Raw genomic sequence first — 25,131 nt, forward strand, 5'->3', positions numbered from 1 at the left:
GTAATTCTTATATTTTTTTATTTCTTATTACTTATATTTTGGCTATTTCCCTTCTTGATGTAAAATAAATGTTTTGTTGTTTATATTGCTTGTTTGTTGTTTATATATATATATATAGAGAGAGAGAGAGAGAGATTACGTTTATATTTCTTACTGTTTAATATTATATACTCATATTTTTTTTAACTTTCATATATATGATTTTTATACCAAGTTTTTTTCATTTTTGTGAAATATTTCATTTTTCATTTCAATTTTTATTAAATATAACTTTTCAACATTTGTTAATTGTCACATTTCACCTAAAATGTTCTAGTTCTTCTTTCCAAAATATTCTCATTCAATTAAATACATAAATAAAAATGACTTTTAATTTCATTTTCCCAACATTCCGTCCCTCAGACCTTCATTAGTCAGGCTTTAGTATGGAATGATTTATATTTAACTTCTTCACTTCTTTGATGAACGTCGAAGTTAAATCCTCGAATTTAACAAAGACTCTTGGAGACAGGACAAACTTTTTGTCTCTATTTATTTATTTATTTTTCTTACAAAACAACTTCTTCATAAACCAGAACACAGAAAATGCATAAAGAAAACTGTACAGTCGTTTCAGCCGACGTGTCCTAAACATGGAGGATGGTATCTACAACAGTGGTTTCCTATCTATCACACCAAGCGCTTCGGCTCTGTAGCCCCGTGACTTGAAAGGCTTGAAGGTCATGTGACACAGAAGGCAGACTCCAACAAAGTGTATGAGCTCGTAGGTACATCAGCAAGCGTTGGTGCGACTCCCGAATCTAACCGTGACGTCGATCTGCTGGATCCAGTCGGAGCAGCTGTTGACGGGCGACGTTTGGACGAAGTGCGCTCGCACGTGTGTGTGTGTTTGAGTGGCGACCGCTTCCTTCCTTCCTTCACTTCTTTCCTTACTACACACAAGTGTTCTGTTCCAGTCCTGAAGAGCCAATGCAGAGTAAATCTAGGAAGGGAACCTGACTCCTGGAAGAGTATGTCAACACGGACAGCAATGACTATTATTTTTATTTTTCTCTTTTGTCTGGGCCAAACATAAGTTACATACACAAAACATGTTAATCCATAATATGTATCATTCGCTTCATTAATAACAGCTGTGAAGCTCTTTTGATTTATATAAAATTATTTTTTAAAATTACAACTTGTTGCCAATAAAACAAAATTCTGTTTTTGTATTTAATGATTTGAATGGTGTAAGATCTTTTACTGTATTAAAATATGGATTAATATGTCAAGTTTTTTTTCCTTCATTTATGCTAGCTTTTTTATTTTATTTTATTGCGGTAAATAAGTAAAAAAAATGTGGCATATACATACAATATAATTAATTTGCCTCACTATTGTCCCCAAAAAATAGTATGTATTAATTCAGCCATTACCTGAGGAAAAAAAAGAAAATCAATTAATGTATGGGCCCTTTAAAAGTCCATTATACAGTGGTACCTCGGTTTTCGAACGTCCCGAAATTTGAACAAATCGCAGTTCGAACAAAAATTTTGATATTTTTTTGCTTCGGATTTTGAACGAAAATCCAGAACTTGAACGCCCCCAAAAACGCCAGAAAAACATAACGTGTGCGGACCGATCAGCTGACCCACGACGCGCTTTGTTATTGTGTATAACGCAGCCTCTGTATGCAGACGTGTCCCGTTAGCTACATTTACTGACTGTTTTTTCTTCATATTGAGGTGTAAAACCTTTCCTGTCTCCACACTGGACCGTGGTAGAGTGTCACAGGGGAGGTGCTGGAGCGCTCACTCCAGGGTTTGATGTCCTGTTGTGGGCTGGAGCTGGGACAGGGATGAGGCCAGTCTGGGACAGAGCCTGACTTGGTTTATGACTTTGTCACAGCCAAACTGCACAGAAGCGCACATTCAGAGCTGGACACGCACCGGGCACCTCTTCACTTCTGGAGAGACCTCACTCACTCGGCAACCCCTCCCACATGCAGCGGCCACACACATAGAGGAACAGCCACCTGCAGCAGACACTCGACATTCACTCCTACAAAAGACTATTTTAAGGCCTGGAACGCATTATTTCTAAAGGGAAAAATCCATTCAGATTTCCAACAAATCGCTTCTCGAACGGCTGTCTGGAACGGATTGTGGTCGAGAACCGAGGTGCCACTGTATTTGTAATAGTTTTGGGGTTTTTTTGACCCTGAAATAAAAAGAAATTTTTTTTTTTTTTCACTCATCTGACTCAAAGGAAATACAAATGTCAGCTCAGGATTTACTCTGACTCTCAAAGAGTAACTTCGTCTGGAGGACATTAAAACGTGCCTTCACTAAATAAAATGAAATTATTTTTTTGAGTGAAAAGACGATTATTTAAATCTTCAAATGTCATATGTTAGCAGTTAATGGGGCCTAAACCTTGCTGTCCATGTAAACATAGTCGCTGGATCGAACCTCGCCGCCATCGCTCCCTGATAAATCAGACCCTGGTGGTTTTCAGGAGGCGAAATGAAAACCAGGAAAACAGAAAAAGTGCTTGTCTCTCGCTGCTTCTTTTATAGCTCAGTTTCTAGCCTACACACTGCTTCACATCTGGGAGTCACAGGCACAACTACGCATTACAAGAAGATGATTAATATTTAATTTGGGCTTCTGTTGGCTTCTGGGAAAACAAACGTACACACATAAGCAGGTTTAGTCGCCTGACTCTGCTCCAGCTGGATGTTCGCAACATTTCTTGGATTTTTTTTTTGCCGTTTGACATCTTATTTCGAGGAAAATGGGCGGTGATTATTTCTTTCAACTGCCAAGTCTGAGAGGCTGTGAGCGTTTGAAGCGGTTCCTGATCCTTTTCTCCACATTCAGCTGACCTTTATTTCAATGTTTTAATAAGCAAGTCTTTTTGCTTATTAAAATAGAAATATTGGTTCAGTTACAGGTTACTTTTATGAGACAGGATGAACTGCGAAATGGAAAAGGCATGTTTTGAGAAATTTGAGAAGCAAGTTAAAAGTAAACAATCGCATTATTTTTCTTTATATTGAATGCGTTTCATTCCCAATAAATCATAACTTAAGCAGTTTGAACAACCTTTAACTTTCCCCCGACAGGTTGCAGTTAGATGTCGAGATACAGACAAAATACTAGCAAACATTCAATGAAACAAACGCTCCAAATATGTCTGAATGAAAATAAAAATCTGCTGTTTGCTGGTGTGTATTTTTACAGTTGCAGCAGATCGTGTGAATGTTTGTCAAGGGTGAAACACAGTTGTGAGGTGATGGACTGGAGTCCTGTCCAGAGTGTCCCCTTGTCTTGTGTAGCTGTCCGACACCAGATAAATAAAGCAGCAATGAGTCTCTCATGGATGAATCTGTGGTTTCACCTCAGAACCAGACCACACAGACTATATATTTATTTTTATTTTGACCTCAAGTCAAGTCATAAAGTTTTAAGAAATGAATTCTTCTCATGAAGCTCCAGGGTGATGCCATATTTCACGCGTATATGAAGATATTTTCTGATGCTCTCAGTTTGAATGAGCTATTGAGTGCGACTGAGCCTTTAACTGCTGGTGAATTCTCCGGTTAGCGGTTACAAATGGTAACCAAATGTCGCTTCAAAATTCCAATAGATGTCTGACTATCAATAGAAGAGTGTTTCAGATACGGAGGAGTGCGACTTCTATGCTGCTAGAATGGGAAGGATCCGGACACCCGGTGTTACAGGGATGAATCAGAGTCAGGCGTAAATTCAATTGACCTGTAAGAATCGGAGGTTGAAGGCCCTCGACTCTTCTGAAAAACTGGATTTAAAAAAAACTCAACAGTAATGGCTGCCATGCACTGGGAGGAGCCAAATGATAAAAACAAAAATATGAAATTTAAGTGCATAAAAAGGGCTTACTGAAGCGCACATGCTGTGTTGCATCTTAAAAAACACAAACCCTTGTGTTTTCCTGATATTTTCTGTTTTAGTTCAAGAGTGTGCTATGAATTTGCCCTCATTTCAGTACGCAAAAACTTTTCGTAGATAAGTCTTCATTCACTCTACAAAGAGACAAAGACAAGTCTAACAGCGTGTGATAGTGAAAACTTTAGACCTCAGTTTTAAAGACAGACCAAGTATTGCATTCAAAAGGCTATAGCTAGCAGTCGCTAACAGGGAGTTAAGTGCTATACCAGCTGCTAGTGATGGGTAGATGAGGCATCTTCAAGATGGCGCTCTTGGTTTAGGAATGATTAAGTTAAATGTCCTTTGATGTGAGGTTTCATCAAATTACCTGTAGATGGTCTAGTACAAACGTTTTACAGCAGACAGTGCCATCTGGTGTCCTCCGAAAATCAGGGCACTGTCTCATCGCTACCACATGCTAATACACGTTTGCTTGCTGAACACCAACTGTAATTTTGAACTTATTGTTTTGGCGATGATGTCCACGTGCACACGGACCACAGGAAACGGCTCGGCGGGCTGAATGTGGCCCGCGGGCCTTCAGTTTGACTTGTGGTGTCAAAGAAATCAGTCATCATTAACGGCAACATAAGAAGTAAAAAAATATTTACGAGAAGTAAAGCATTTTAATTTAGCTTTAAACACTGATATATATCTATAATGTTTGGGGACAAATGCTCACAGCCGGTCAGTGACGTGGATCCCTTTAGAACTGCGTGAACCAGACTGGGAATTAGCGTAGCGGTACGGACGACAACAGGAGGTGGAGTGCGGCGCTGCCAGAGATCACAGGTTTGTATCTGCAGTGGTCGATGTGGAATGGACCAATCGGGCTCTTTGGATAGACGGTGTAAATGGGTGCTGCTCATGTGCGTAACTCCGGGGTCGAACGAAAGCTTTCAGCAGGAGGATACAGCTGTTTATACTGGGGACACGCACGGACACTAAAAGGGGAACAGGACGGACGGACGGACATCGGTGGTGATTATATGCAGCACTGGTGACAAACGTTGAGAGGAAAACCAAAATCAGAAAGCTTTTGACTCTAAAAAAAGTGAGCATTGTGCATAGTTCGTCGTTTGTTCGTAACCCATTGTTGCTGTGATACACGTGGAAGGAAGTGCAATAATTCTGGAAGTGCAGGTCGATCACGGTTGCACTGGACGCCATTGACACTTTCTCCCAAGGGACATATCACAACAGGGTGTCTTTTGTTTTCTTGGTTATTCTATTTTGAAGTGTTTTCTTACATTGGACCCAGTCGGGGATCTCGCGCTCGCTCAGTTCCAGGGTTGAGTCCACAACTTTTACTTCACATGAATCTTTAGATAATTACTTGGGCCTGATATTGTCCTGTTCTAACGGTGCACACGGTTACTTACTCATACTTCGCCCACCCAGACAATTGTGTTCCCCCGCTTGATGTCTGACACCTCGCAGTGCGGCGTTCTCTGCTGGCCGTTGAGGATGAAGAGGGACTCGGCTGACGGCGTGACCAGGTACTGTCCGAACATGCCGCTGGAGACCACCACTCTGTTGGGGCCGCTCCAGGGCCAGCTGTGAAGCGGCTCCTTTAGGCTCCGGAGAACCTCAGCGTGACCCGAGGACAAGTCGGCAAAGAGCAGGTCCGTGCCTGAGCCCGACGTGGCCACCACCACGTGCTGGTTGGACTCTGTGAAGGAGCGCTGGAAAACCAGATCGGCCACTGCTACAGGGTTGTCCAGCTCCTGGTTCAAACCCAGCTCCCCCTGGAAGGACACTGTCTGTACTACCAGCTTTGAGCTCCGGGGGTCGGGGGTGACAACGTAGCGGCCGTTGGGCGACACGAAAGCCCGTCCTGTAACGTTGAGGTTCTGCCCGATCACGGTGTCCGTCACACTGTCGATGAGCAACTGCGGTTGGGCCTCCAGGTGGCTCTTGCTCTGACACTGAACGAAGTAGAAGCCGCTGAGGTGCGTGTACGCCATGCTGACCGGCACGCAGCTGGAGTTCTTCAGGCTGATTGTCTTGACTCGCTGGAAGGTCTCCAGGTCAATCTTGTGGATCGCAGGCTCGTTTTTGAGGAAGACGAAAGCAAACCTGTCGAGACGAGAAGTTCAAGAAGGAAGGTTAATAGCCCTTCACGGCGCGATGATTAATACCGCCCAGACTCTCATTAGAATCTGCTCTTTCGCGTGCGAGGTGATGATGGCGCCGTAGTTTTAAGGTCACAGTTGAGTTAAGGCGAGGCGCCTCACCTGACGTGAGTGATGATGAGGTTGGTCGGAGGGATGAAGAAGTCGCTGACTCTCTGGAAGGTCGTGCGGACGGTGTGGTGGACCTCTCCCACACTGGCCTGAGGAATCACCTGAGGACACATGAAAGTGACTTCACTGAAGGTCATGGATCTAAAACTTAAAGGTTATAAAACTTTCCGTCTCATCCGGATGCAGTTGTCTGTGGGTGGAGCCTGGAAATAACAGAAGGTTGGACTGTACTTTTGAACGTGGACCATCCAACATCATTGTGATATTTGAGTCACTAAGAACCTATTTTTACCTGTTTTTTTAGTTTAAAAGACATGTTTGGATGTGACTCCCTGGGGTGCAACCTGACACCCAGCAGGGGGCGGACTTTTGCGCTTCCTTCCCACTTGCGATCAAAAGCGAGGAAATAAAAATAATGGCCGAGTTATTCCTCGCAGCGTGTCGCGTTCATGTTCCTCAAACCCTTCCTCTTGATCTCTGTGACTTCCAGATCTATTTTTAACACAGGACATCAGACCGTTCCTCACATCTCCCAAGGCTTCTGTGGAATGAAAAGTCACGACGACATTTGGCGAATACAAAAGCAGCAGTGAATGAGGTTGAATGTAGCGTCGCTCATGCAGTATGGGGCAGCGCTGGAGGTCTCCAGGTACTCTCCACTTCACGCCACCGGCTCCATTTGTCATCACTCATCCTTTGAATTCAGATCCACACCCTCGCGAGCTCGGCTTCACTCTGGTCCTGCTTCACTGAGTGCAGTAATACCTGAGAGGGATTAGGGATCGACGGAGTAGCTCTAACAGCAATCACCCGTGTTTCACTTTCTAATATGAGAGCGCCGTAATGAACTGTAATTTCCTTAATCCTCCGATTGTAATGTAGGGGACATGAAAACTGTCGTGGCTGCTGTCTAAACTCCTCTCAGTGTAAAGCACAGCTGCTTCTGTTGGAGCACTTGCTGGGCCTCAATGCTCGTGCGACGGAGGGATGAGGAAGAAGGCACTATATGGGGTCATCTGTACAGAGTCAGGGTTCTCAACAGGGTGGGAGGTTGTGTTCATGTAGCAAGATGCTTCATCTTCATTTGCTGCTTGAACATCACCTCGCTACCCGCCGTTTTACATCGACGGCTATATGCTGAGAAGAAGCCCTGCTCAGAAACCGTGAGAGTGATGGCCAGAGAGAGGCGAAGAAGAGAGTGCAGGCACGGTGGAGTCGACCATGACGTCAGAGTAGGTGCAACAGTGAAGTGGAGTTTTTACAGCTTTGATCTATGTTTAGAGACTGGAGATGAAGGTGGTGAGACTTTCATTGCAAGTGACTAGAAAGAAGTGGATCAGAAATGGCAGCTTTTGTTTGGAGACAAAGTCCAGATGGTTTGGACAGTATCCGACCAAGAACAGTGGAGATGGAGAGAACATCCCCAAGCTCCTCTCAACCTGTCTGTCAGTCCTTGTTGGTACAACTCGGTGGTACTTGAGTGATGAATCGAAGTAGGATGACAAGGGCTTTTTCTGGATGGAACTATAAGTTGAGAAACCATCGGAACTGTGAAGTATTTCCTATTTTAGGAGCTGTCTAACCCTAGTTAAGGAGGTTAAAAGGTGCACTTGTATTGGTTTTCATGGGTAAATGCCACTATAGCGGAGACACGACTCCTCTGTGACGTCAGTGTCCTTCACTGAAGGCAACATCAGGGTATAAATACCCTTTATGTGAAGCCAACGGCACTCGCTCCCATGGGCTGCACATCCACTCCCTTGTCTCCTTCCCTCATCCCTCCTTGACCCTCTGCATCTTCGCCTCGCCTTGCTGAGCCCCCTGAGAGGGATTAAGTGCATCCACACCTGTGATCATTCCTCATTTGTGAAGCCTCCACCACCAGCAGTCCGAAGGGAATTCGGTTCCAACCAACAGCGCCGCAGCTGCGCAGAGCTGCTGAACTGGATTAAGATGGCGTCTCTGGGTTTAGATGCTGCTCGGAGATTTTAGACGCAGATCAACGCCACTGAACATGCCATAATGAGACCTTCAGTTCGACAAAAGACTGGTTTCAAAAGTGAGGTTTCGGCCCCTGGATTTGAACTGTATTGCACTGAGAAATATAGTTTTGTTTGTACCGTTCTTACTGTTCATGTTGTTGCCTGTCAGTCACGCCACTTCTATACCATAATATCGTGAGCAAGTAAGTTGTTTTCTGCTAGAGTGTTTGAAGTTGTGTAGTTCCACCGATGTTATTGAGTGATTCCAGTTCCGATGATGTGGAGTCAGACAGAGCCTGTGTCATGATTCCCTTACCTGCAGTGTCGGATGCGATCTGTTCATGTCGCCCCAAGTCAGAACCCACACTTGGTCATGTGACTTGTCGTAGAGCATCTTCACCGGAAACGGGTCGGTCGTCACCGCCTGAAACAGGAAGTGGTCGAATTAAAGTTCGGCTGTCGGTTTGTTATCAGGATGTCGGATGTCAGACGTGGGAACGAATGGAGAATATCTTTCAGTGAAGGGCAGAAGAGAGCGATATTGGAGGGAGGGAGGGAGGGGCGGTGGTCAACCTGGTTCCTGCTGCAGTGTCAACAGCAAGGAATAATACAATCCATTACCCTGCTTGTGGCTGGCTGGACGGGGAGCTGCTGACACCCTGGCCAGCAGAGCATGACCACAAGCTCTGTGCTCAGTAATGGGAGGTCCGGGCCTCTGCTCTCCTCTGGCCAGCCAAGTGTCAACTCAGCATGTGTGCACGCTCAGACTGTTAGCTCTAGCTAGCTCGTAAGATCTCACGCACGCTCAATTTCATCAGGTTCAGCGTGTTAACTCAAGCTAACAAAACCTTGTTTAGCACGACGGAACAAAACAGCTTGTTGCACTCTGATGCAGAAACTGTGCGGTTGAGCGGAGGGAGGCCAAGAAGGCTGCAGGCATTTTGGGAGACATGGTGCTCGAGTGTTATCTCAAGTGAAGGGACTGAATGGCAAAAGCTAGATTTGGCCCTTCGCTTTCACTCATACCTGAGCAGAGAGCTACATGCGCCACTCTTGGGCAACTTTGTGCCAAGTTCATGGTCATATAAAGCACAACACACAGTAGTGATGGGCCGATGAGGTGTCATGAAACAGTATTGCAGGGTTGATTCAGCAGTGTCCTCATTTTCAGAGGCCACTAGGTGGCGCTCTTGGTTTAGAAATGTTGTGAGGTTTCATTGAATTAGTTCAAGTCTGAACATTGTACAGCAGACAGCGCCATCTGGTGGCCTCTGAACAGATGACACTGTTTCATGAAGCCTCATCAACCTGTCAGGAATATACAGTAATGCATTAAACATCCAGTAGTGCTCAAAGGTCAGACATGAATGGAGCGCCACCTCATGGCTTTAGCACTTGCGACAGTGTCAGGAAATGTGACAGAAGGGGAAACATTGGCCTCAATCGAAGGCATGATGCATGCGGAAAGTTGACTACTACAGTACACTGTGAGACTCAAAAGTACATTGGATGACATTGACACCTCAGAAGTGAGTTAGCAACAACCCCAAAAAGTACGTGTATCCTTCGCAAAACGTACCTTTTGGGGTAGTTGCTAGCATTATTACAAAATTGTCCATGTATCTCTGAGTTCAAGGATTGAGCTGTTTCAATTTTGTCAGGTTTCTTCAGCACTATGTTTCAAGAGCCCCTCCCAGCTCCAACCCCAACTGATAATATGGAATTTAAATGACTTCCCGCTGCACTCCGTCCCCCACCTTCACTCTTTGACAAGGCTTTTTAAAAAGTCAAACCATTCTACTTAGGCTCCAACTGACTGCTAATAGTGGCTGTTAAAGGATTTATTGGCTCACGTTGTGTCAAGCTTTGAGGCGCCGATCTTTTTAGTGGACGAGATGAAAGAAATGCAGAGAATAATCTCTTAAATTGAAGCTTAAGTGAACATGTTTTAGCACGTGAGAAAGCGTTAACTTGCCTTTGGATCACTCTTTTTCTGTCGTGCCTCACTAGTCTCTTTTGCCTCAGAGTTTCTGAACTCCATTCCGTTTCTTCCTCCTCCTCCTCTTAAACCTAAGTCGGCCCCCCCTCCATCCTTTCCCTTCGAATAAATGATGGCGACCCTGAGAGGAACCCCGGAGGGATTCCGTCTCTAAACAGCCATTACAGGCAAGATGAATGTGGAGTCAGCCGGCACCCACCTGGGCACCATATTGTTGAGGTGCGTTTGATTTATTTTCACCTTGCATGTGGTCCTTTTACACCGGTGACAGTTCAATAGTGCGGCAAGTTGAGCCAAATGAGTTTTAAATTTGTGACTACAGATGGCGTGCCTTGGTAGAACTTTGAAATATGCCCATTTTGCCCGTGCTGAATGGAAGGTTCAGCTGCAGTCTGGGTCTGCAATACACACTTTTAACTCACAAATGTATCAGTCTTCATTCTGGTGACATTGGAAAAGTCAAAACTGCTTTAAGATTCTTCTTTTTAACCTCCTGTTTCAGCACCGGTTCATGTCACTGTGCTCTTTTTCTGCTCTTTGTTTGTACGGACAGAAGGTTTAAATCCACCCACAGCGTGGCAGGGGTTTAGCTCGGTGTCCTCGGAAGCCAATTTCAGCCTTTTGGCTGCATCAGGTCAACACCCACACAGCAGAGAATGGAGTAGGCAGGAGGAGATTAGCTCCTTGTAAGTGTGGAGATTTCTGTGAGAAGGGTTGAAAGCCCTGTCAGACGTGAGGAAGGACTCGCCTTATCGGTGCAATGTCTTCAGTAATGAGGACCCTTGAGGTGCATGTTTGGACTCTCCTTAAACGATAGGGTGAGGAAACAACACGTCTGAACATACCGATGGTCTTCGGAAGTCAGCCTCAGCTGATGTGTTTCAAATGAGTCAAACATTTCCTCTCCTGAGGAATTTCTTGACAGATAAAAAGGATGGCTGCGTTTAGGTGGAGGACACTTGGAGCTGATGGTCATAATCTCTCACTCGTACCTTGTTACTGTACATGACCCTGTGCTTGACTCACAGCGCCGAAGTTACTGGCGCTGTGGTGTGAGGTGACGTGAAAAGGTGTTCCACCAGAGGAGCCTCATGTAACCCCTAACCCAAACACTCCCGAATGAGTCAAGGAAAGAGTCAAGAAAGCAGACTATTGTGACACCCAAGGACGCAAAAGTCAATATGTTGCGCTTTCAGAGTGTGAATGGGAGAGACTCAAATTACTACCACTGTTCCTCTACATCTAGAACGGTTCTCTAGTCTGGACGCCTTCTTAGCAAGGTGGTCCAGTAGGAGACCCAAGATCTTATGTCTCTCAGTTGTTGGTGGAACACCTCTGCACTCTGTCGGGGAGCTTCGGCTGCTGCCCCCACGACCCCACCTCAGACAAGAGCTGGAAAAGAGCTCAAATCTGCTCAGAAAACCTTTACCCATGGTTGCCAAAACTGATCAGAATACTGCGTCTGATACTTTGATCTCGCTTACTTGCTTTAGGGCTGGTTACCTCGCCAGGAATTTAACACCCAACATTTGTCCTGGTCGCAGGCAGTGTTGCTTACAGAGCCCTTGAAGTGACATGCATGTGTTTATTTTCTTGGATGAGACATGCATGACTTTATTTTTTTTATCCTGAGATATTTTTTATCTTGAGATACAACCGTAAATGTCAGCGCATGCGTAGCTGCCTCTCTGGCAAAGCATTTTGTATACGTCCTCCTGGAACCACTCTGACTCCAATGACTTCGTCACTGTGGGTCAACGTTGTCAGTCACTGTCTGCAAGTCTGTGCACTTTTAACACTCTGATCAAGTGCCTTCTACTCAAAATAATACCATGTGTGGCTAAGCCATACGTATTACACGTCCATGGAAGAGACATGCATGACTTTATTTTTTTTACCCCGAGGTGAAAATGATCTTGAGATACAAATTATCTCGAGATAACTGTTATCTCGGGATAAAAAATAAATAAAGTCATTGCACAACTTTGCCATCGGGAATATTCGGACTTGCAGACAGTGACTGACAACATTGACAAATAGTTACGAAGACATGGGAAACATAGTGGTTACAGGTGGAAGTATACAAATGCTTTGCCAGAGCGACAGTTACGCACGCGCTGACATTTACGGTTGTATCTCGAGATAAAAATTATCTCGGGATAAAAAAAAAAAATAAACATGCATGTCACTTCCAGAGCTCCGTAGTTGCTACAACGTGAGCACAGCAATTCTTTGCATGACTAACGTTTGGGAAACAGGAAGCTATTTGGTGGAAGTCTGTCCCAGATAGTTGGGGTGAGAGGTGGGGGACATGAGACCTGTGGGAGGAAACCAGAGTTCCCACAGGACAACCACAAAAGCAGCATGAGAGCATAGAGAGTCGGGACTGAAAAGACCCAGATGTTCGCTTGACTGGGAGGCTGTTCGACAGACGGTGCTAACGTTGTCAACAATGTCTGCGGCGACAGGGGCGCCACCTACCTGCACCACCCGCTGCGCCTGAATATCCACCACCAGCAGTCGGCTCTGGAGAGGCTGAGTCACGTAGATGTACTTGTCTCTGATGTTGACGGCGGAGGACCACACGCAGCGCTGCGGCGACACCCCCTCACCTTTGGGGCACATCTCCTCCTTAGAAGCATCAGCAGAGGAAGACGGGCAGAAATCGTCAAACCCAAATCTCCCTCTCTGTTCGTCACTCATTTGAGCCTTCATCAAAATCCATCACAATTAGATTGTGATATTCTAGCGCGCAATTCTGTGCCGAAATGAATCAAATTACGCAGCAGCACGAGCTCCACTTTTAATGAATGATAAACAGCAGAGAGGCTGGCGGGAGAGAGACGGATGAGTCAACACGCCGCAGCCGACACCAACATCACGGAGGGTTGAAATGTGTGCACAAGTGATTCCCACGGCTTTCAATATGCTACACTTCCCACTGTGGGTTTCATGTGGAGCGCTTTGAAGAGCCATGGTCAACAAGCCTCGGCAGAGAGAGTCAGGTGCGCTCGCCAGCTCAAGAACTGAAGCAGTTCTGGAGGCAAACGTGGTCCAACCCAGGTGTGCGCCTAAAGAAGTGGATGAGTGTAGAGCAGAGGTCTCAAACTGGAATGACTTGTAGGAACCAGAGGCAAAGTTTCGGTTGCTGAGGGTTCAATTTCCACTGTGTGTAACAGTGGAACCGTAAGTGCAACTGCTAGCTACAAAACTCTAAGCTTATTTATGGGGTATCTGCACCTTGAGTTTAAGTACCTCACACTTTGGACAAAGAGGAGGTGTCCGCAAAACAGCATGATGAGGACCTCCAATGGTCCGCAGGCCTCAGGTTTGAGACCCCTGATGTAGAGCCTTTCACTCAATGGAGGCAGATTTATTAAACGTGAACGCAAAACATGTGCGACCTCATTGCACACATTGAAATATCAGTTCAGAACGGAGCACGTAGTTTCCTCCCTTCAAAGGTGGCAGTAAATACATGGTAATCTTGATTCGCTTAAAAAGGATGAAAATGTTTCTCACCTCAGCCACTCTTTGATCGGCTGTAAAATGGTTGCACTCTCTAAAGCACACACACGTTGAAGGGCTCTCACCAAAGTGGAGAAACTGCTGCTTACAGCAGGAACTGCTAACACTCTCCTTATTGAGTTTCTATTGATCTCTAATACAATTGTAGCCGCCCGTAAAACCCAAATCCCTTCATGAAACAAGCAACTTTTACCATCTTAAGCCCATTGTTCGGCAGCAGAGGTGTTTTCAGGGGGATTAAAAAAGCCCCGGGTCTTGTTGAGGACCCTCCGGAGCTCATTGTTGTGCGCCCGTGACTAACCGACCCGAGTGATTAAAGTGCATTTATCAAGGTGAGCGGTCCCCGTCCACTGCGGCTGAATGTATTGAGACGGTAATTCAGCGGGAACGCGGGCCGCTTTGTTTGTCTACAGGTGATTCCCGTCACACTCCGCTCTTCAGTCATGTCCAGGCTTTTGAAAAACCAATTAAACCGGGTGTGAATTGACTCACATATGTGGCGACGATCCTCTCCGTCCGTTTGATGTGTCTCCGAATCTCACACTCGCCAGGCTGGAGGACAGTGATGCCTTCATCAGAGAAGACATAGAACATGTTCCCCACGCTCAGACCTAATATAGAGAGAAATGCAAAACAAGAGCGTATTTCAGGATCAAACCCAGCGCACAGGCTGGTTTTATTTGAGGCGATGATGCATTGCAATTTGCCAAATGTGACTCCTGAGAGCGCGTTATCGTGTTGGCGAGCGGAGACGGCGCCTGTTGGCTGCGAGCGATTTTTGACGGTCCAAGAAAAGAACCTGTCGACAACCTGTCGGGAACATATTGTAGCAGCAGAGTACAACGCTGTTTCAGGAAATGGTTTCCGCTGAATTAGCATGGATCAGCGACTGATGTAAAAGCGTTTGGATCCCCAACAAACAGTTGGCGCTGTCAAAGTGAGTGAGCCGCGATAACGTGAATGTCTTCACTTAAGCAGCAAAGGAGACTTTGAAAACGCGGGCGTGAAGCTAATGAACGCAAGCACCGTTTTTGTGTTCAAGCTAAATTGTCGGCGACAGAACAGCCGTTTCTCTGCTCTCCACGCGACAAAACAAACTCCGGGGGAAGCAAAACATTTGAGATTCAATTTGGGAAGGAACAAAGAAAGTAATTACCTTCTTCTCGCCACAGAATGTTTGCCACTGTCAAGAGAACAAAAAATCCAAGCGTTAGCTCACACTCTTCGCAGCCAGGTGATTTAGCAAGATGGATTCACATTGCTGTAAAATATTTCCGTTATTTCCAACAACTTCTGACTCCAGCACCAACAGAGGTAGTTGACCTAATTCCACACAAGCAGCAAATAAATGTTTCAGACATTTTGATGGTGGTCTTCACTGGTTCCTCATGCTGTCCATCAAGCTGCCAATCTTCTTCTGGCATTTCCCATCAGGGGTTCCCACAGCACGTCCTCCATCTTAGCCTATTTACCACCATCCCTTGTCACACCCGCCGGATCCTCCTCGTGTTGTCATTTACCACGTCGTCGGCTGTTTCTGGAGCATGGACAGTTCTCAGCAGACCATGGTGCTCAGGTCTTTCTCCAAGGAGAAGGAGTTTGTTTGTACTTAAGTTTGGCTCTAAAACCACTTTGGTACTTAACCTGACAGTGGCGGACAAAGAGCTGAGCCAAACTACTCACTGCCGTAGTCTGTTTTGGTTACTGACCAAAAGAATAAGTCCATGGATACTTTGGCCATGAATGACTTCTCTGTCAGGACTAGAGATACATTAGCTCCAGTAACTAGGCAGGAGGCCTGTACTGGACCTCCTCCAGACCTTGTCCCAGGTATGAGTCTTTATAGTGCTGCGCCTATTTCGCTTTCCCCTCCAAACTGACCTTGGATAAGCGCAAGAAATTGGTTGAATAGAAACGGTTTGACGTTTGCGATAACAGATGGAGAATGCTCAAGCTAAGCTAACACAAAGGCTCACTGTCTGTGGCGATCCATGAATAAATACCAAAGAAGATAAGAGGTAGACTCACATGTTTTCTTGGCCGAGTCTTCCACAAACAAGGACGAGATGTCTTCGTCCACTCCAACTTCGTTCTTGGCGATGCACGTGTACGCTCCTGTGTCCTCATACCTCACGCTGCCGATGAAGAGCTCGCTGCCATTCGCTGAAAGAAGGTGGGGAAGGTAAAGTGAAGGTTCGCGTCTGGAGGCGTGGAATTGGTAAAACATTTTTAATAAAATTAAAAATGTATAAAACCAAGTGGAAAGATGCTGACAAAGCACTTTGTAGATGAGTTTCAAACCAGGAGATCGAGTGATGCCACAAACCGGAGTCAACATAGAACAAACCCCAACACAAATGGCAAAGTATATTTTAACAAAAAAAAATTAAAAATGGCAAAAAAACTAAACAAACACCATTCTCACAGCGATAAAAAAATCCTGTAAAATCCTTGTCTCGCTGCACAGTCTTCCTGAAATTTTCACTTGAATCTCTCCATAACTTTTAAAATTTAGAGTTTACTCTTGGTACGATCTCTAGATTCCCTTTAGCATGTCCAAAATCCCTTATCTAAGTTATCACCACTTAGCAAAACCTAACAGCGCTTCCTCCACAATGGCCGTAATAGACCACTTATTAAAATTTACGTGAATTATTTAACACGTTCCTGTATCCAGGTACCGTCACAGAGCCGGACCGAAGCCTTTGTGCCTGAACCTGAAGCTGACTTTTGGTACACAGCCCTGGTAAGTGGTCTTTCATCTTAGTTTAGAACTTTCTTTTTGTGTACATCTGTATATGATCGTGGTGGAACAAAGCCACAGTGCTGATGCATGGAGGTGGCGGAGGTCGCCTAAGGACTGGGGTCGTCCTCTGTGTCAGACTTTGATCATCCAGCTCTGTGATGTACATCTGGCCCCTGAGCCCTTATGTACGTCGCTGTGCGTGACTACAAACACTGTGGGCGCGAACGCCGCGTTGCTCTCACTGGTCAAACATGAAAGAAAAGTCAGCCTCGCTGTTGTCCGCATAACTATGTTTGTCTCAGCCGACAGTGGAACTTCGTCCTCTGATTCTCTGCGATATAAAAGAAAAAAAAAAAAAAAGCGTGAATATTTCGTGTGTTGCAGAAGTTGATGCAAAGTTTCCAGGATTATTGAAATATCTTGCGTCGGATATTAATTCTCTTTCATGACGAGAAACTTGTCTGACGCTTTGAAGTGAAAACTGCCTTGAAGTGTTCATCACTCCATTTACTCCTAATGTGTAATTACGCTCTGATCATTTTTCCTCTGTAACCCGCTGAATCAATCGCTAATTAAATTAGCATTTACATGCTTCGTTTGTAGGATTAAAGGCGAAACACTGGGATTTTCAAATAGGTCCTTCCTATGTCTTGTAGGCGGAAACTCTGGTTTGTTCTTGGCAATTTATTCAAAGGTGAAGCGGAAAATTAGCATGCAGCTTTGTGTGCCACTGACACGCCACCATGCTAGCATTAGCCGTTCCAGGGCTACAAAACTTTCTCTCTGCCCTCTCGACTAGTGGCTCTTGGTTCATGACGTCATCGTTCTCTTAGCGCAATCCACAGTCAGAAATAGCAGAGGATACGGGACCCAAAGAGGTTGAAAGTTTGGGAGCATTTCACGAAGGAAACATCAAAGGACAGACTTTTTACGCCAAAAGAAATGGCATTTAACGCTGTACAAACACTTGAAATATTTAGCAAATAAATATATCTTTGTGGTGTTTGTCGAGTTCCAAGTTTTCAGTGCGAGTGGAGATGATTCTGGCGTCAGGAGGAAAGCTTTATCCGACTGTATTTGATGTTTAGTTTACAGTGAGGCATTCCAGCGATGAACCACTGAGCCACAGCGACGCACTGTACCGGCTGTCAAGCCAGTATTTCACAACACACCTGCACCCCATTGTAAAAAAAAGGACGTTTAAACCTTTAACTGCCAACTCAGCTGAAAAAAAATGTTCAAGGTTTGAGCGTTATCCAAACTGAAATAAACAAACATTGAATATTTATGTTTCATTATACAGTATATAAGCAAAATATGTCCAAAAAATATATAAAAAAAGTGAGTTAAAAAGCATTTTTTAAAATCCTGATGGTGTAGTTAAACCATTACAGACACATTAAATATGTGAGCATCACTATTTTAACTGATGGTTTGGGGAGCCATTGATAGAATAAAGTACATATAACATACTGTAACGTTTTAGGATGAATGTCGGGAGGGTGTTTCCAGCATGTGTTGTATTTTTTTTAAATCGATCTTTGGTAGTTTACTGTCGTTTTAACCAAGTCTGAAGCTCATCTGCTGGGTGACGCTCACTTTCGGGTCAGAACTGGTAGAGATTCTGCAGCAGCAGGGGGAGCAGCTTGTGCTCCTGCTGTCAGTCGAAGGTATAGATGTCATAATGAAGAACCTTCTGTCAGGATGGATGTGGGACACCAGTTGGTGACTCCCAGTTTCTAGCGACTCGGGAGTCAGAGTCAGAAGAGTCAGAGTCGTGAGCTTGTTGGTGTGACAAGATCAGAGAGACATGTAAAAGTAAAAGTTGAGAGTTCTGGAGATGCTTGGACACTTGGAGAAGAAGAGGAAGACAAGGTTGATGCTGAATGAGGACATGAAGGTGGGGTTTCTGTGCAAACGCCTGGTCCTCTGACATTAAACTTGTGACTCCTACATTGCCCTCCAATCCAACCGCGGTGTCATTGCTGTGCTTATGTGCTGTTGAACCTTGCAGCTCCTCCCGTGTCTGAGTGTTGATAACAGCCTATTACCACAGGTAATGACCCACACCAAACCAATAAACACTCCCTTAATGAGAACCAGGCCATAAAGAGAGAAGTCGTGCACTGTTGTGCTCTTTGTCTTCTCAACAGTCTTTAAAGTAAACACCCTGCCCCTTGATAAGTCTCCGCCGCGGCGCGTGTCGTCGTATTTAATTCACTTCTGACGACTGAAGACGCGACAGCTGCGGTCTTGGATTTCATCGTCCTGCTCAAGACGTCCACAACACACATCGCTGTCGACAAGAGTCACCACGCTGACGCCCATGAAGGAGGTCGACCTGCATAGGATTCATTTATTTCTGAAGCGCCGTTGTTGTGGGTTTTGTTTGTAAAGAAAAACTCCTACAGTGTTGGCACGCAACAGCAGGCAATTCTTTACCGTTCGGCAGACAAACGCTGGCTCCCAGCGAGGCTTTGTAATTAGCTCAAAGCTCTGGCAAAATCCAGACCACTCTCACCTAAAAAAGAAATCTGCTTGGAGGAGTGCGGCTGCAGATCCATGCCGTTCTTCAGCCAGAGGAGCTTGGGGTTGGGGATGCCGTCGGCGTGACAGTGCAGGCTGGCAGACACGCCGGGCTCCTGGGCCTGAGTCTCTGGGTAGACCAGGATCACCGGAGGGACTGGACGCACAAGCAGGGAAACATAATGACACACGGATACACATGGACAGAGACGCGCTTCCTCCGAGGATTACTGCTGAAAACAGTCACAGACACAGTCATGGAATATTGAGACAGATAACAAGAGTCCGGGGGCTTCTTCTCAAAACAAAACATTCCAATAACTCCAGAGAGAAAACAGCCAGGATCAATGTTCAACACTGTCACATACGTGCCAGTGAGTAGCCATAATGTGCTGCAACACTTCAAGCTACATCTTTCCTTTCCCCAGATAAAGAATAGCAACTTCGACTGGATTTTATGAAGTTCTTTCTTGGCCCACTTTCGAATTATCTGCTCAATGACTTTTGTCAAACACTCAACAGTAGCACAAAACTATGTCTGATAAGAAACAACTGCTTCTACAACTGTGCTCATACACTTACTATTGTAGTAGAAAAACTGCGCAATTGTTTCCACGTAGTATCAGCCAAGGTAGCTAGCAAGTTCCCTGTTTGTACGAGCATATTCAATATACCCAAGCCAAACACTTCTGCTACTTGGAAGCAGCACAAAGTCAGTCGACATGTGTGACAGGAAGGAGTCAGGAAAAAGTCAGAAGAAAATGAAATAAAAGTGCATGGCATCAAAGGAACAAAGACCACTGTGAAAACTGGAAATGCAAACAGACCTCTGCCAAGCAGCTCATGTCCACCCCTGTGGAGATTCTCACTGAAAACTACTGCTACTACTTTATTTACGGTTTGTTGTTTGATATTTTACTTGTATCGTTAAATGGGACAGCAGGTGGCAGCCGTGTCCCGGGACAGTGAAGGAGAGCGTTACTGGCTGCAGTGTCGACTGACTCTTCATTCGCAAGCCAAGACTGTAAGTGGGCTCCTAAATGGTCGGTGGTTTGTGGTTGCAGCTGTGGACCAGTACTGGCGCTAATATTCTGAGTCCAAAGGGAAATGCAGCCTGGTTAGCATCGCAGCGGCGCCACCAAGCTGAAGCCAAAAACCCAGCACCAGCAGCCAAATATGCCTTTCCATCTCAGGGACTCGTGAGACTGTACCCCACTTCTCCCACGACTTTCACTGAATTTATTTTTCGGTTTCCTACTGTTCATACGCTCCTCTTTATGTAGCACACTTCTTCTGTGACTTTCTATCGAGAGCATCGCCGACATTTTCCTCATAAATCTGTCCACAAATGGTCTCTGTTTCGGAGGAAATGATCAACAGAGACATGTGCCTGTAACAACAAGTGCCTTTTTATCCCGCGCCGCATTGCATCTTACCTTTTTATTGCCATCGTCATGGCAACACGTCACATTCCTGAATCCTCTCTAACACCTTTGTAATCCGTTTTGATGAAACAGGGCCTTGTTTGTGGTCTGCGCTCATGCTGCCTGATGTAAAAGTTGATTCCGTTCTATTAAACGGAGCCTCAAGTCGTCATTACGTGACAACTCCCTGCGAGGTGACGCCTTTACACAGAGGAGAGGAGCTCACCGTTCACTTGCAGCACGTGCGTCTGGTATAGATCTTCGTAGCCGTAAGCATGGCAACTGTAGTTCCCCATGTGGATGGTCGTCACCTTGGTGATGTACAAGGAGCCGTCGTCTCCAAAGTCCTGGAAGACATGAAAAAAAAAAAAAAAAGAGTCAAACTAAGTCGAGGAAAAAAGGAGGCTTTGATGATCGTGTGAGGTGAAGAAAAAGGGTGGAGGTGAAGAAGCCTGGGGAACAGGGGACGAGAGGTAGGAGGAAACAAGGTAAGACAAAATGGTGCGGAGAGAATACGGAGGAGAGAGTGACAGAAAAAGAGAAGAGAGTGATGCAGGAAAGGAGGGAAGCCATGAATCAAGGGGGTCCCTCTTGAGCTGGAGCCGGCGTTGGGGAATTTGATGCTGCTCTCCCGCCTCATCGTGCTGCCTCCGTCTGATAAATGGCAGGGGTTAAAAATATAAAGCCCATTAGGTTGATGAATGGACGGGCCTGTTGTTGGCGCCGCGCGCGGCAGTCGCAGGGGGCTTCAGTCACAGCTTAGGGTGGATTAAGGTATTAAATAGTTTGGCGTCCGAGCAAGTGGCGGAGCAGATGTTTTAATGTGCCGCCGTCATGACACAGAAACCGAAAAGGCTTCGTCTTATTGGAGAAATTACGGACGTGTGGGTGCGCCATGGAAACAATGGCAGTTAAGACGCCACTTTCTATTTGGCTGATCTGGTCTGTTAAGAAAGATTGCCCAGAAGGTCGAGTATCGAAAGGAGTGTGAGGAAGGAAAGAAGCGTTGAAAGCGTTGGATCTATGTCCCTACTCTCAAGGTGAGGTCAGGACTGTTGGGCAGCGCCTGAAAACAACTTGTCTCTACAGTGTGGATTCTAGTTGAGCCTAGTTGAGGTGGCACCAGCACCTCACCTCCTGTTCGCCGTCCTAGTGACTTGTTTGGGACGTGTCCCAGAACGGCTAGGGGCTTATCTGCGCAAGTTTCAAGTCAGACAAACTTTTCGTCCACAAGATTTTAGTCACTTGAATGAGGACTTTTTGAAACTGGAACACAATGGGAATGATTTGAAAATAAGTCAAAAGGGTGGAACCTGTGAAGACTGGTGTGTACGGCCCCACTCCACCTCTGGCGCTGAATGAGTCAAACATGCCTGAAGTTTCAGCGTGTGTGATCACTTCTAGCCTCACTGAGGAGTTAGCAACACCAAGTCTTGGGCTTCCTTCACTAGATCATACGTGGTTGTACCACAGAGAAAACAGGAGGAGAGAGTCGCTAATTCTAGTTTAATATTTGGAGAAAACGTCTATTTTCTCAAGCCAAAATCCAACAAGAATGTCACTAAATTATTCAAAGAACTTTTCCCGGCGTCGACGGCGCGTGTAGCAGGCTGCTCTCCTCAGACCTGAGCGCGTGAGCGCCACCATCCGTCCACACCGAGTGTCAGGTGGGGCCCCACAGCTCAACCTCGGCGTTACGTGTTTCTAAACAGCATTTTACTGGGTAAAACTGTTGGAGAATAATTGAGTGAGTTACATGATAACTTGTTTCTCAGTGCCAATGGATTGTTGAAGAAATATCCACTCTGGATTCCAGACTTTGGGTGTAAACAGGAATGTCTGTTTTGACTAGAGTTCCCTGACGTTCTTGTCACGGCGACCCAGCTGGACATGTACGTGTGTGACAATGTGTTTCTGGTGTTAGCACCTTGAAGAATTGGATGCCATGGGAGACAAAGTGATGCCAAGATGTTATGCTGATACTGATGTGGAATAACCCGAAGTTTGCATCCCACTGCTTCTCTGGTTCCTTCTGCCCCCGACGCTACACCTTGAGAAGCGTATGACCCGCTGGCCGAACTAAAACACAACGCCACGTCGAGGGCAGTCATGTGTACTACATTGTTTTCTGTGTATTTTTATAAAATTGACGTAATCTCCCCGAAATTTCAAGAAAATAAAATGTCAAGGAAAGCGCAACACAAAGAAGAAGCAAAGGGGACTCAGGCGAAGCGCGGTCGCACAACAAAGGAGCGGAGGAGACAAATTGGCGGATTGTAATTGACGCTCAGCGCTCTGTCATCCAGAGGCGAGCGGAGATTTTCATCTTTCTTAAATGAAGCAGGCAGACGGGGGATGATGTGCTTTGCCCGCTCCGACTGGATTTTCACTGTAGACATCATATCAGCCATCTCAAGGACATCCATGATGACATCACACGCGGGAAAGTTTCTCAGACACTTTATCAGGCTGGAAAATGAGGAGCGCTTACATCATCGCGTGACATGGAATCACCTCCGCTGACTTGGGGGCAATGTTCCCTCTAACTCTGCATGGGTCTGAGCAAACACACAAACTGTCTGAGCGCTCACCTGGACCACTGCGAGCCACCTTGTCCTTGTCGGCTGTGGTGACAGCTGTACTAGTTTATAAGCGTTTAAAAATATATTTATATGAAAAGTAATTTACAATTTGCACACATTGAGGAATGGAACATGTGTGGATAGTATATATATATATATATATATATATATATATATATATATATATATATATATATATATATATATATATATATATCTGTTGTGAGGTTGACTTTTGTCCACGTGAGGCCACCGTATTCTGTGACCGTCATGGAACAGTGAGCCTGTGTGGATCAGGCTAAAATGAAGAAGGAACAGGCTTCTACACTGGTAATTTCCTCACCTGACTGGCATGTAGTCTCTGTGTATTGTAGTCTGAAACCTGTGCTGCATTGATTCTCTCTCCTTTGCGGAAGTCCGCCGCTCCAGTTGGCTCAGTGCATATGCACATTTTGACCAACCATGAGCGACTTGAAGAGAAATCTGCTTTTAAACATCAGCCAGCTCCGATATTTCACTTCAAATAGCGGTGTCACTGGGCGGACGGTCCTCTTAAGCACCGCTGCACCGGACTAAAGCTGGAAAATGCCGGCGGGGAAGGATACACACGGTCGAACAGCGCAGTCAGCGCTTCATGTTATTATTCGAGTGTCACAAGGCTTTATGGCTTGACAACAAGAAGCGCCGTAGTCCAGACATTGCTGTAATGTATCTTCAATTCAGGATCAATTTTTGTTGCGCTGCGTAGATGTTTTTGCGCGCTGAGGTAGTATCAGCAGCGCCACCTTCTGACGGTGCTGCTTCCAGAGGCCTGTGTTGGCACAGTTTAACTGTGACTCCGTCGTGTTTCTCCGTCACCTCAAAAGGTCTCAATTATTAACCTTGTTCCCCCCACTTTAGTTTCCACCTTTCCACCTGAAAGCGGATCATGGTCGGGCCGCACCGTCCTGAACCACCCTGTACAGTGACTCCAGAGTTCACGAGTCCCGGCGACGTGCCGCTTAATGACTCGTCTCGGATTCCAGACCAAGCCTCGGACTAATTAAGCGGAAATTAAACAAGAAAACAGTGACGTGACTCGAATGCAGATGTAAGAGACGCGTGTTCGCAGCCGGCGGATTAATAGTTTGCTCCAGCCGCGTCTGCTCGCTGTTGAATTTGATCAAATATTTATCAGACGGGCCAATTACGGGGCTGAAAAAAAAAAGCTCTGTAGAAGAGTGTGGGAATGAGAGGAGGCTGGGAGCAGAGCAATACCTGCAGAGACGGAGCCAGAGGCCAGACCCAAACAGCCCACCATGCTATCATGACCTCAGAAGACTCTTTTTTGACGTATAGAATAAAGTGTAATTACACACAAGTCTTCTCAGTTAGAGAGAAAAACAATGTTAATAAAGTTATTCTTTATTGTAAGTTGATCTATATTACTTTCTTTCGTCTTTTCTTTAACATTAACAAGGGTACAATGTTACGCAGAGGTGTACTGGTAGTAATTTTATAGACAAATGATACTACTGTTTTTACTGAGGCGGCAAAACGTATACTTCTTCATGCCAAACCAAGTCCTCTACATTAGCCATCTTCATCTCTCACTCATCTAACTCTGAGGAGTCTCTCAACCATACGCCAAGAAAGATACAGTGGTACCTCGGTTGTCGACCACAGTCCGTTCCAGAAGGCCGTTTGAGAAGTGAATTGTTTGAAATCTGAATGGATTTTTCCCATGACAATGAATGGAAAAAGAAACAATGCGTTCCAAGCCTTAAAATAGTCTTTTGTAGGAGTGAATGTAGAGTGTCTGCTGCAGGTGGCTGTTCCTCTATGTGTGTGGCCGCTGCATGTGGGAGGGGTTGCCGAGTGAGTGAGGTCTCTCCAGAAGTGAAGAGGTGCCCGGTGCGTGTCCAGCTCTGAATGTGCGCTTCTGTGCAGTTTGGCTGTGACAAAGTCATAAACCAAGTCACGCTCTGTCCCAGACTGGCCTCATCCCTGTCCCAGCTCCAGCCCACAACAGGACATCAAACCCTGGAGTGAGCGCTCCAGCACCTCCCCTGTGACACTCTACCACGGTCCAGTGTGGAGACAGGAAAGGTTTTACACCTCAATATGAAGAAAAAACACCCAGTAAATGGAGCTAACGGGACACGT

At 45.6% G+C, this 25,131-nt stretch overlaps 1 protein-coding gene across 2 annotated transcripts in view; it reads right to left on the minus strand.

The window, feature by feature from the left end:
* Positions 1–531: 531 nt before the first annotated feature.
* fstl4 (follistatin-like 4) overlaps positions 532–25,131 on the minus strand; it is a 159,928-nt gene continuing 135,328 nt past the window's right edge. The window contains exons 8-16 of one of the 2 annotated variants that reach the window (XM_053846543.1): positions 20,631–20,751; positions 18,976–19,137; positions 15,737–15,871; positions 14,865–14,891; positions 14,201–14,319; positions 12,662–12,811; positions 8,498–8,605; positions 6,191–6,300; positions 532–6,032 (exon numbers count right to left, since the gene is read on the minus strand). In XM_053846543.1, the coding sequence (XP_053702518.1) occupies positions 5,336–6,032; positions 6,191–6,300; positions 8,498–8,605; positions 12,662–12,811; positions 14,201–14,319; positions 14,865–14,891; positions 15,737–15,871; positions 18,976–19,137; positions 20,631–20,751 (1,629 nt within the window). In that variant the 3' untranslated portion in view covers positions 532–5,335. The remainder of the gene's footprint in view (positions 6,033–6,190; positions 6,301–8,497; positions 8,606–12,661; positions 12,812–14,200; positions 14,320–14,864; positions 14,892–15,736; positions 15,872–18,975; positions 19,138–20,630; positions 20,752–25,131) is intronic. The other variant, XM_053846544.1, reaches the window with a different exon arrangement.

Source organism: Synchiropus splendidus, chromosome 17 (assembly GCF_027744825.2).
Source record: "Synchiropus splendidus isolate RoL2022-P1 chromosome 17, RoL_Sspl_1.0, whole genome shotgun sequence".
Lineage (NCBI taxonomy): Eukaryota > Metazoa > Chordata > Actinopteri > Syngnathiformes > Callionymidae > Synchiropus > Synchiropus splendidus.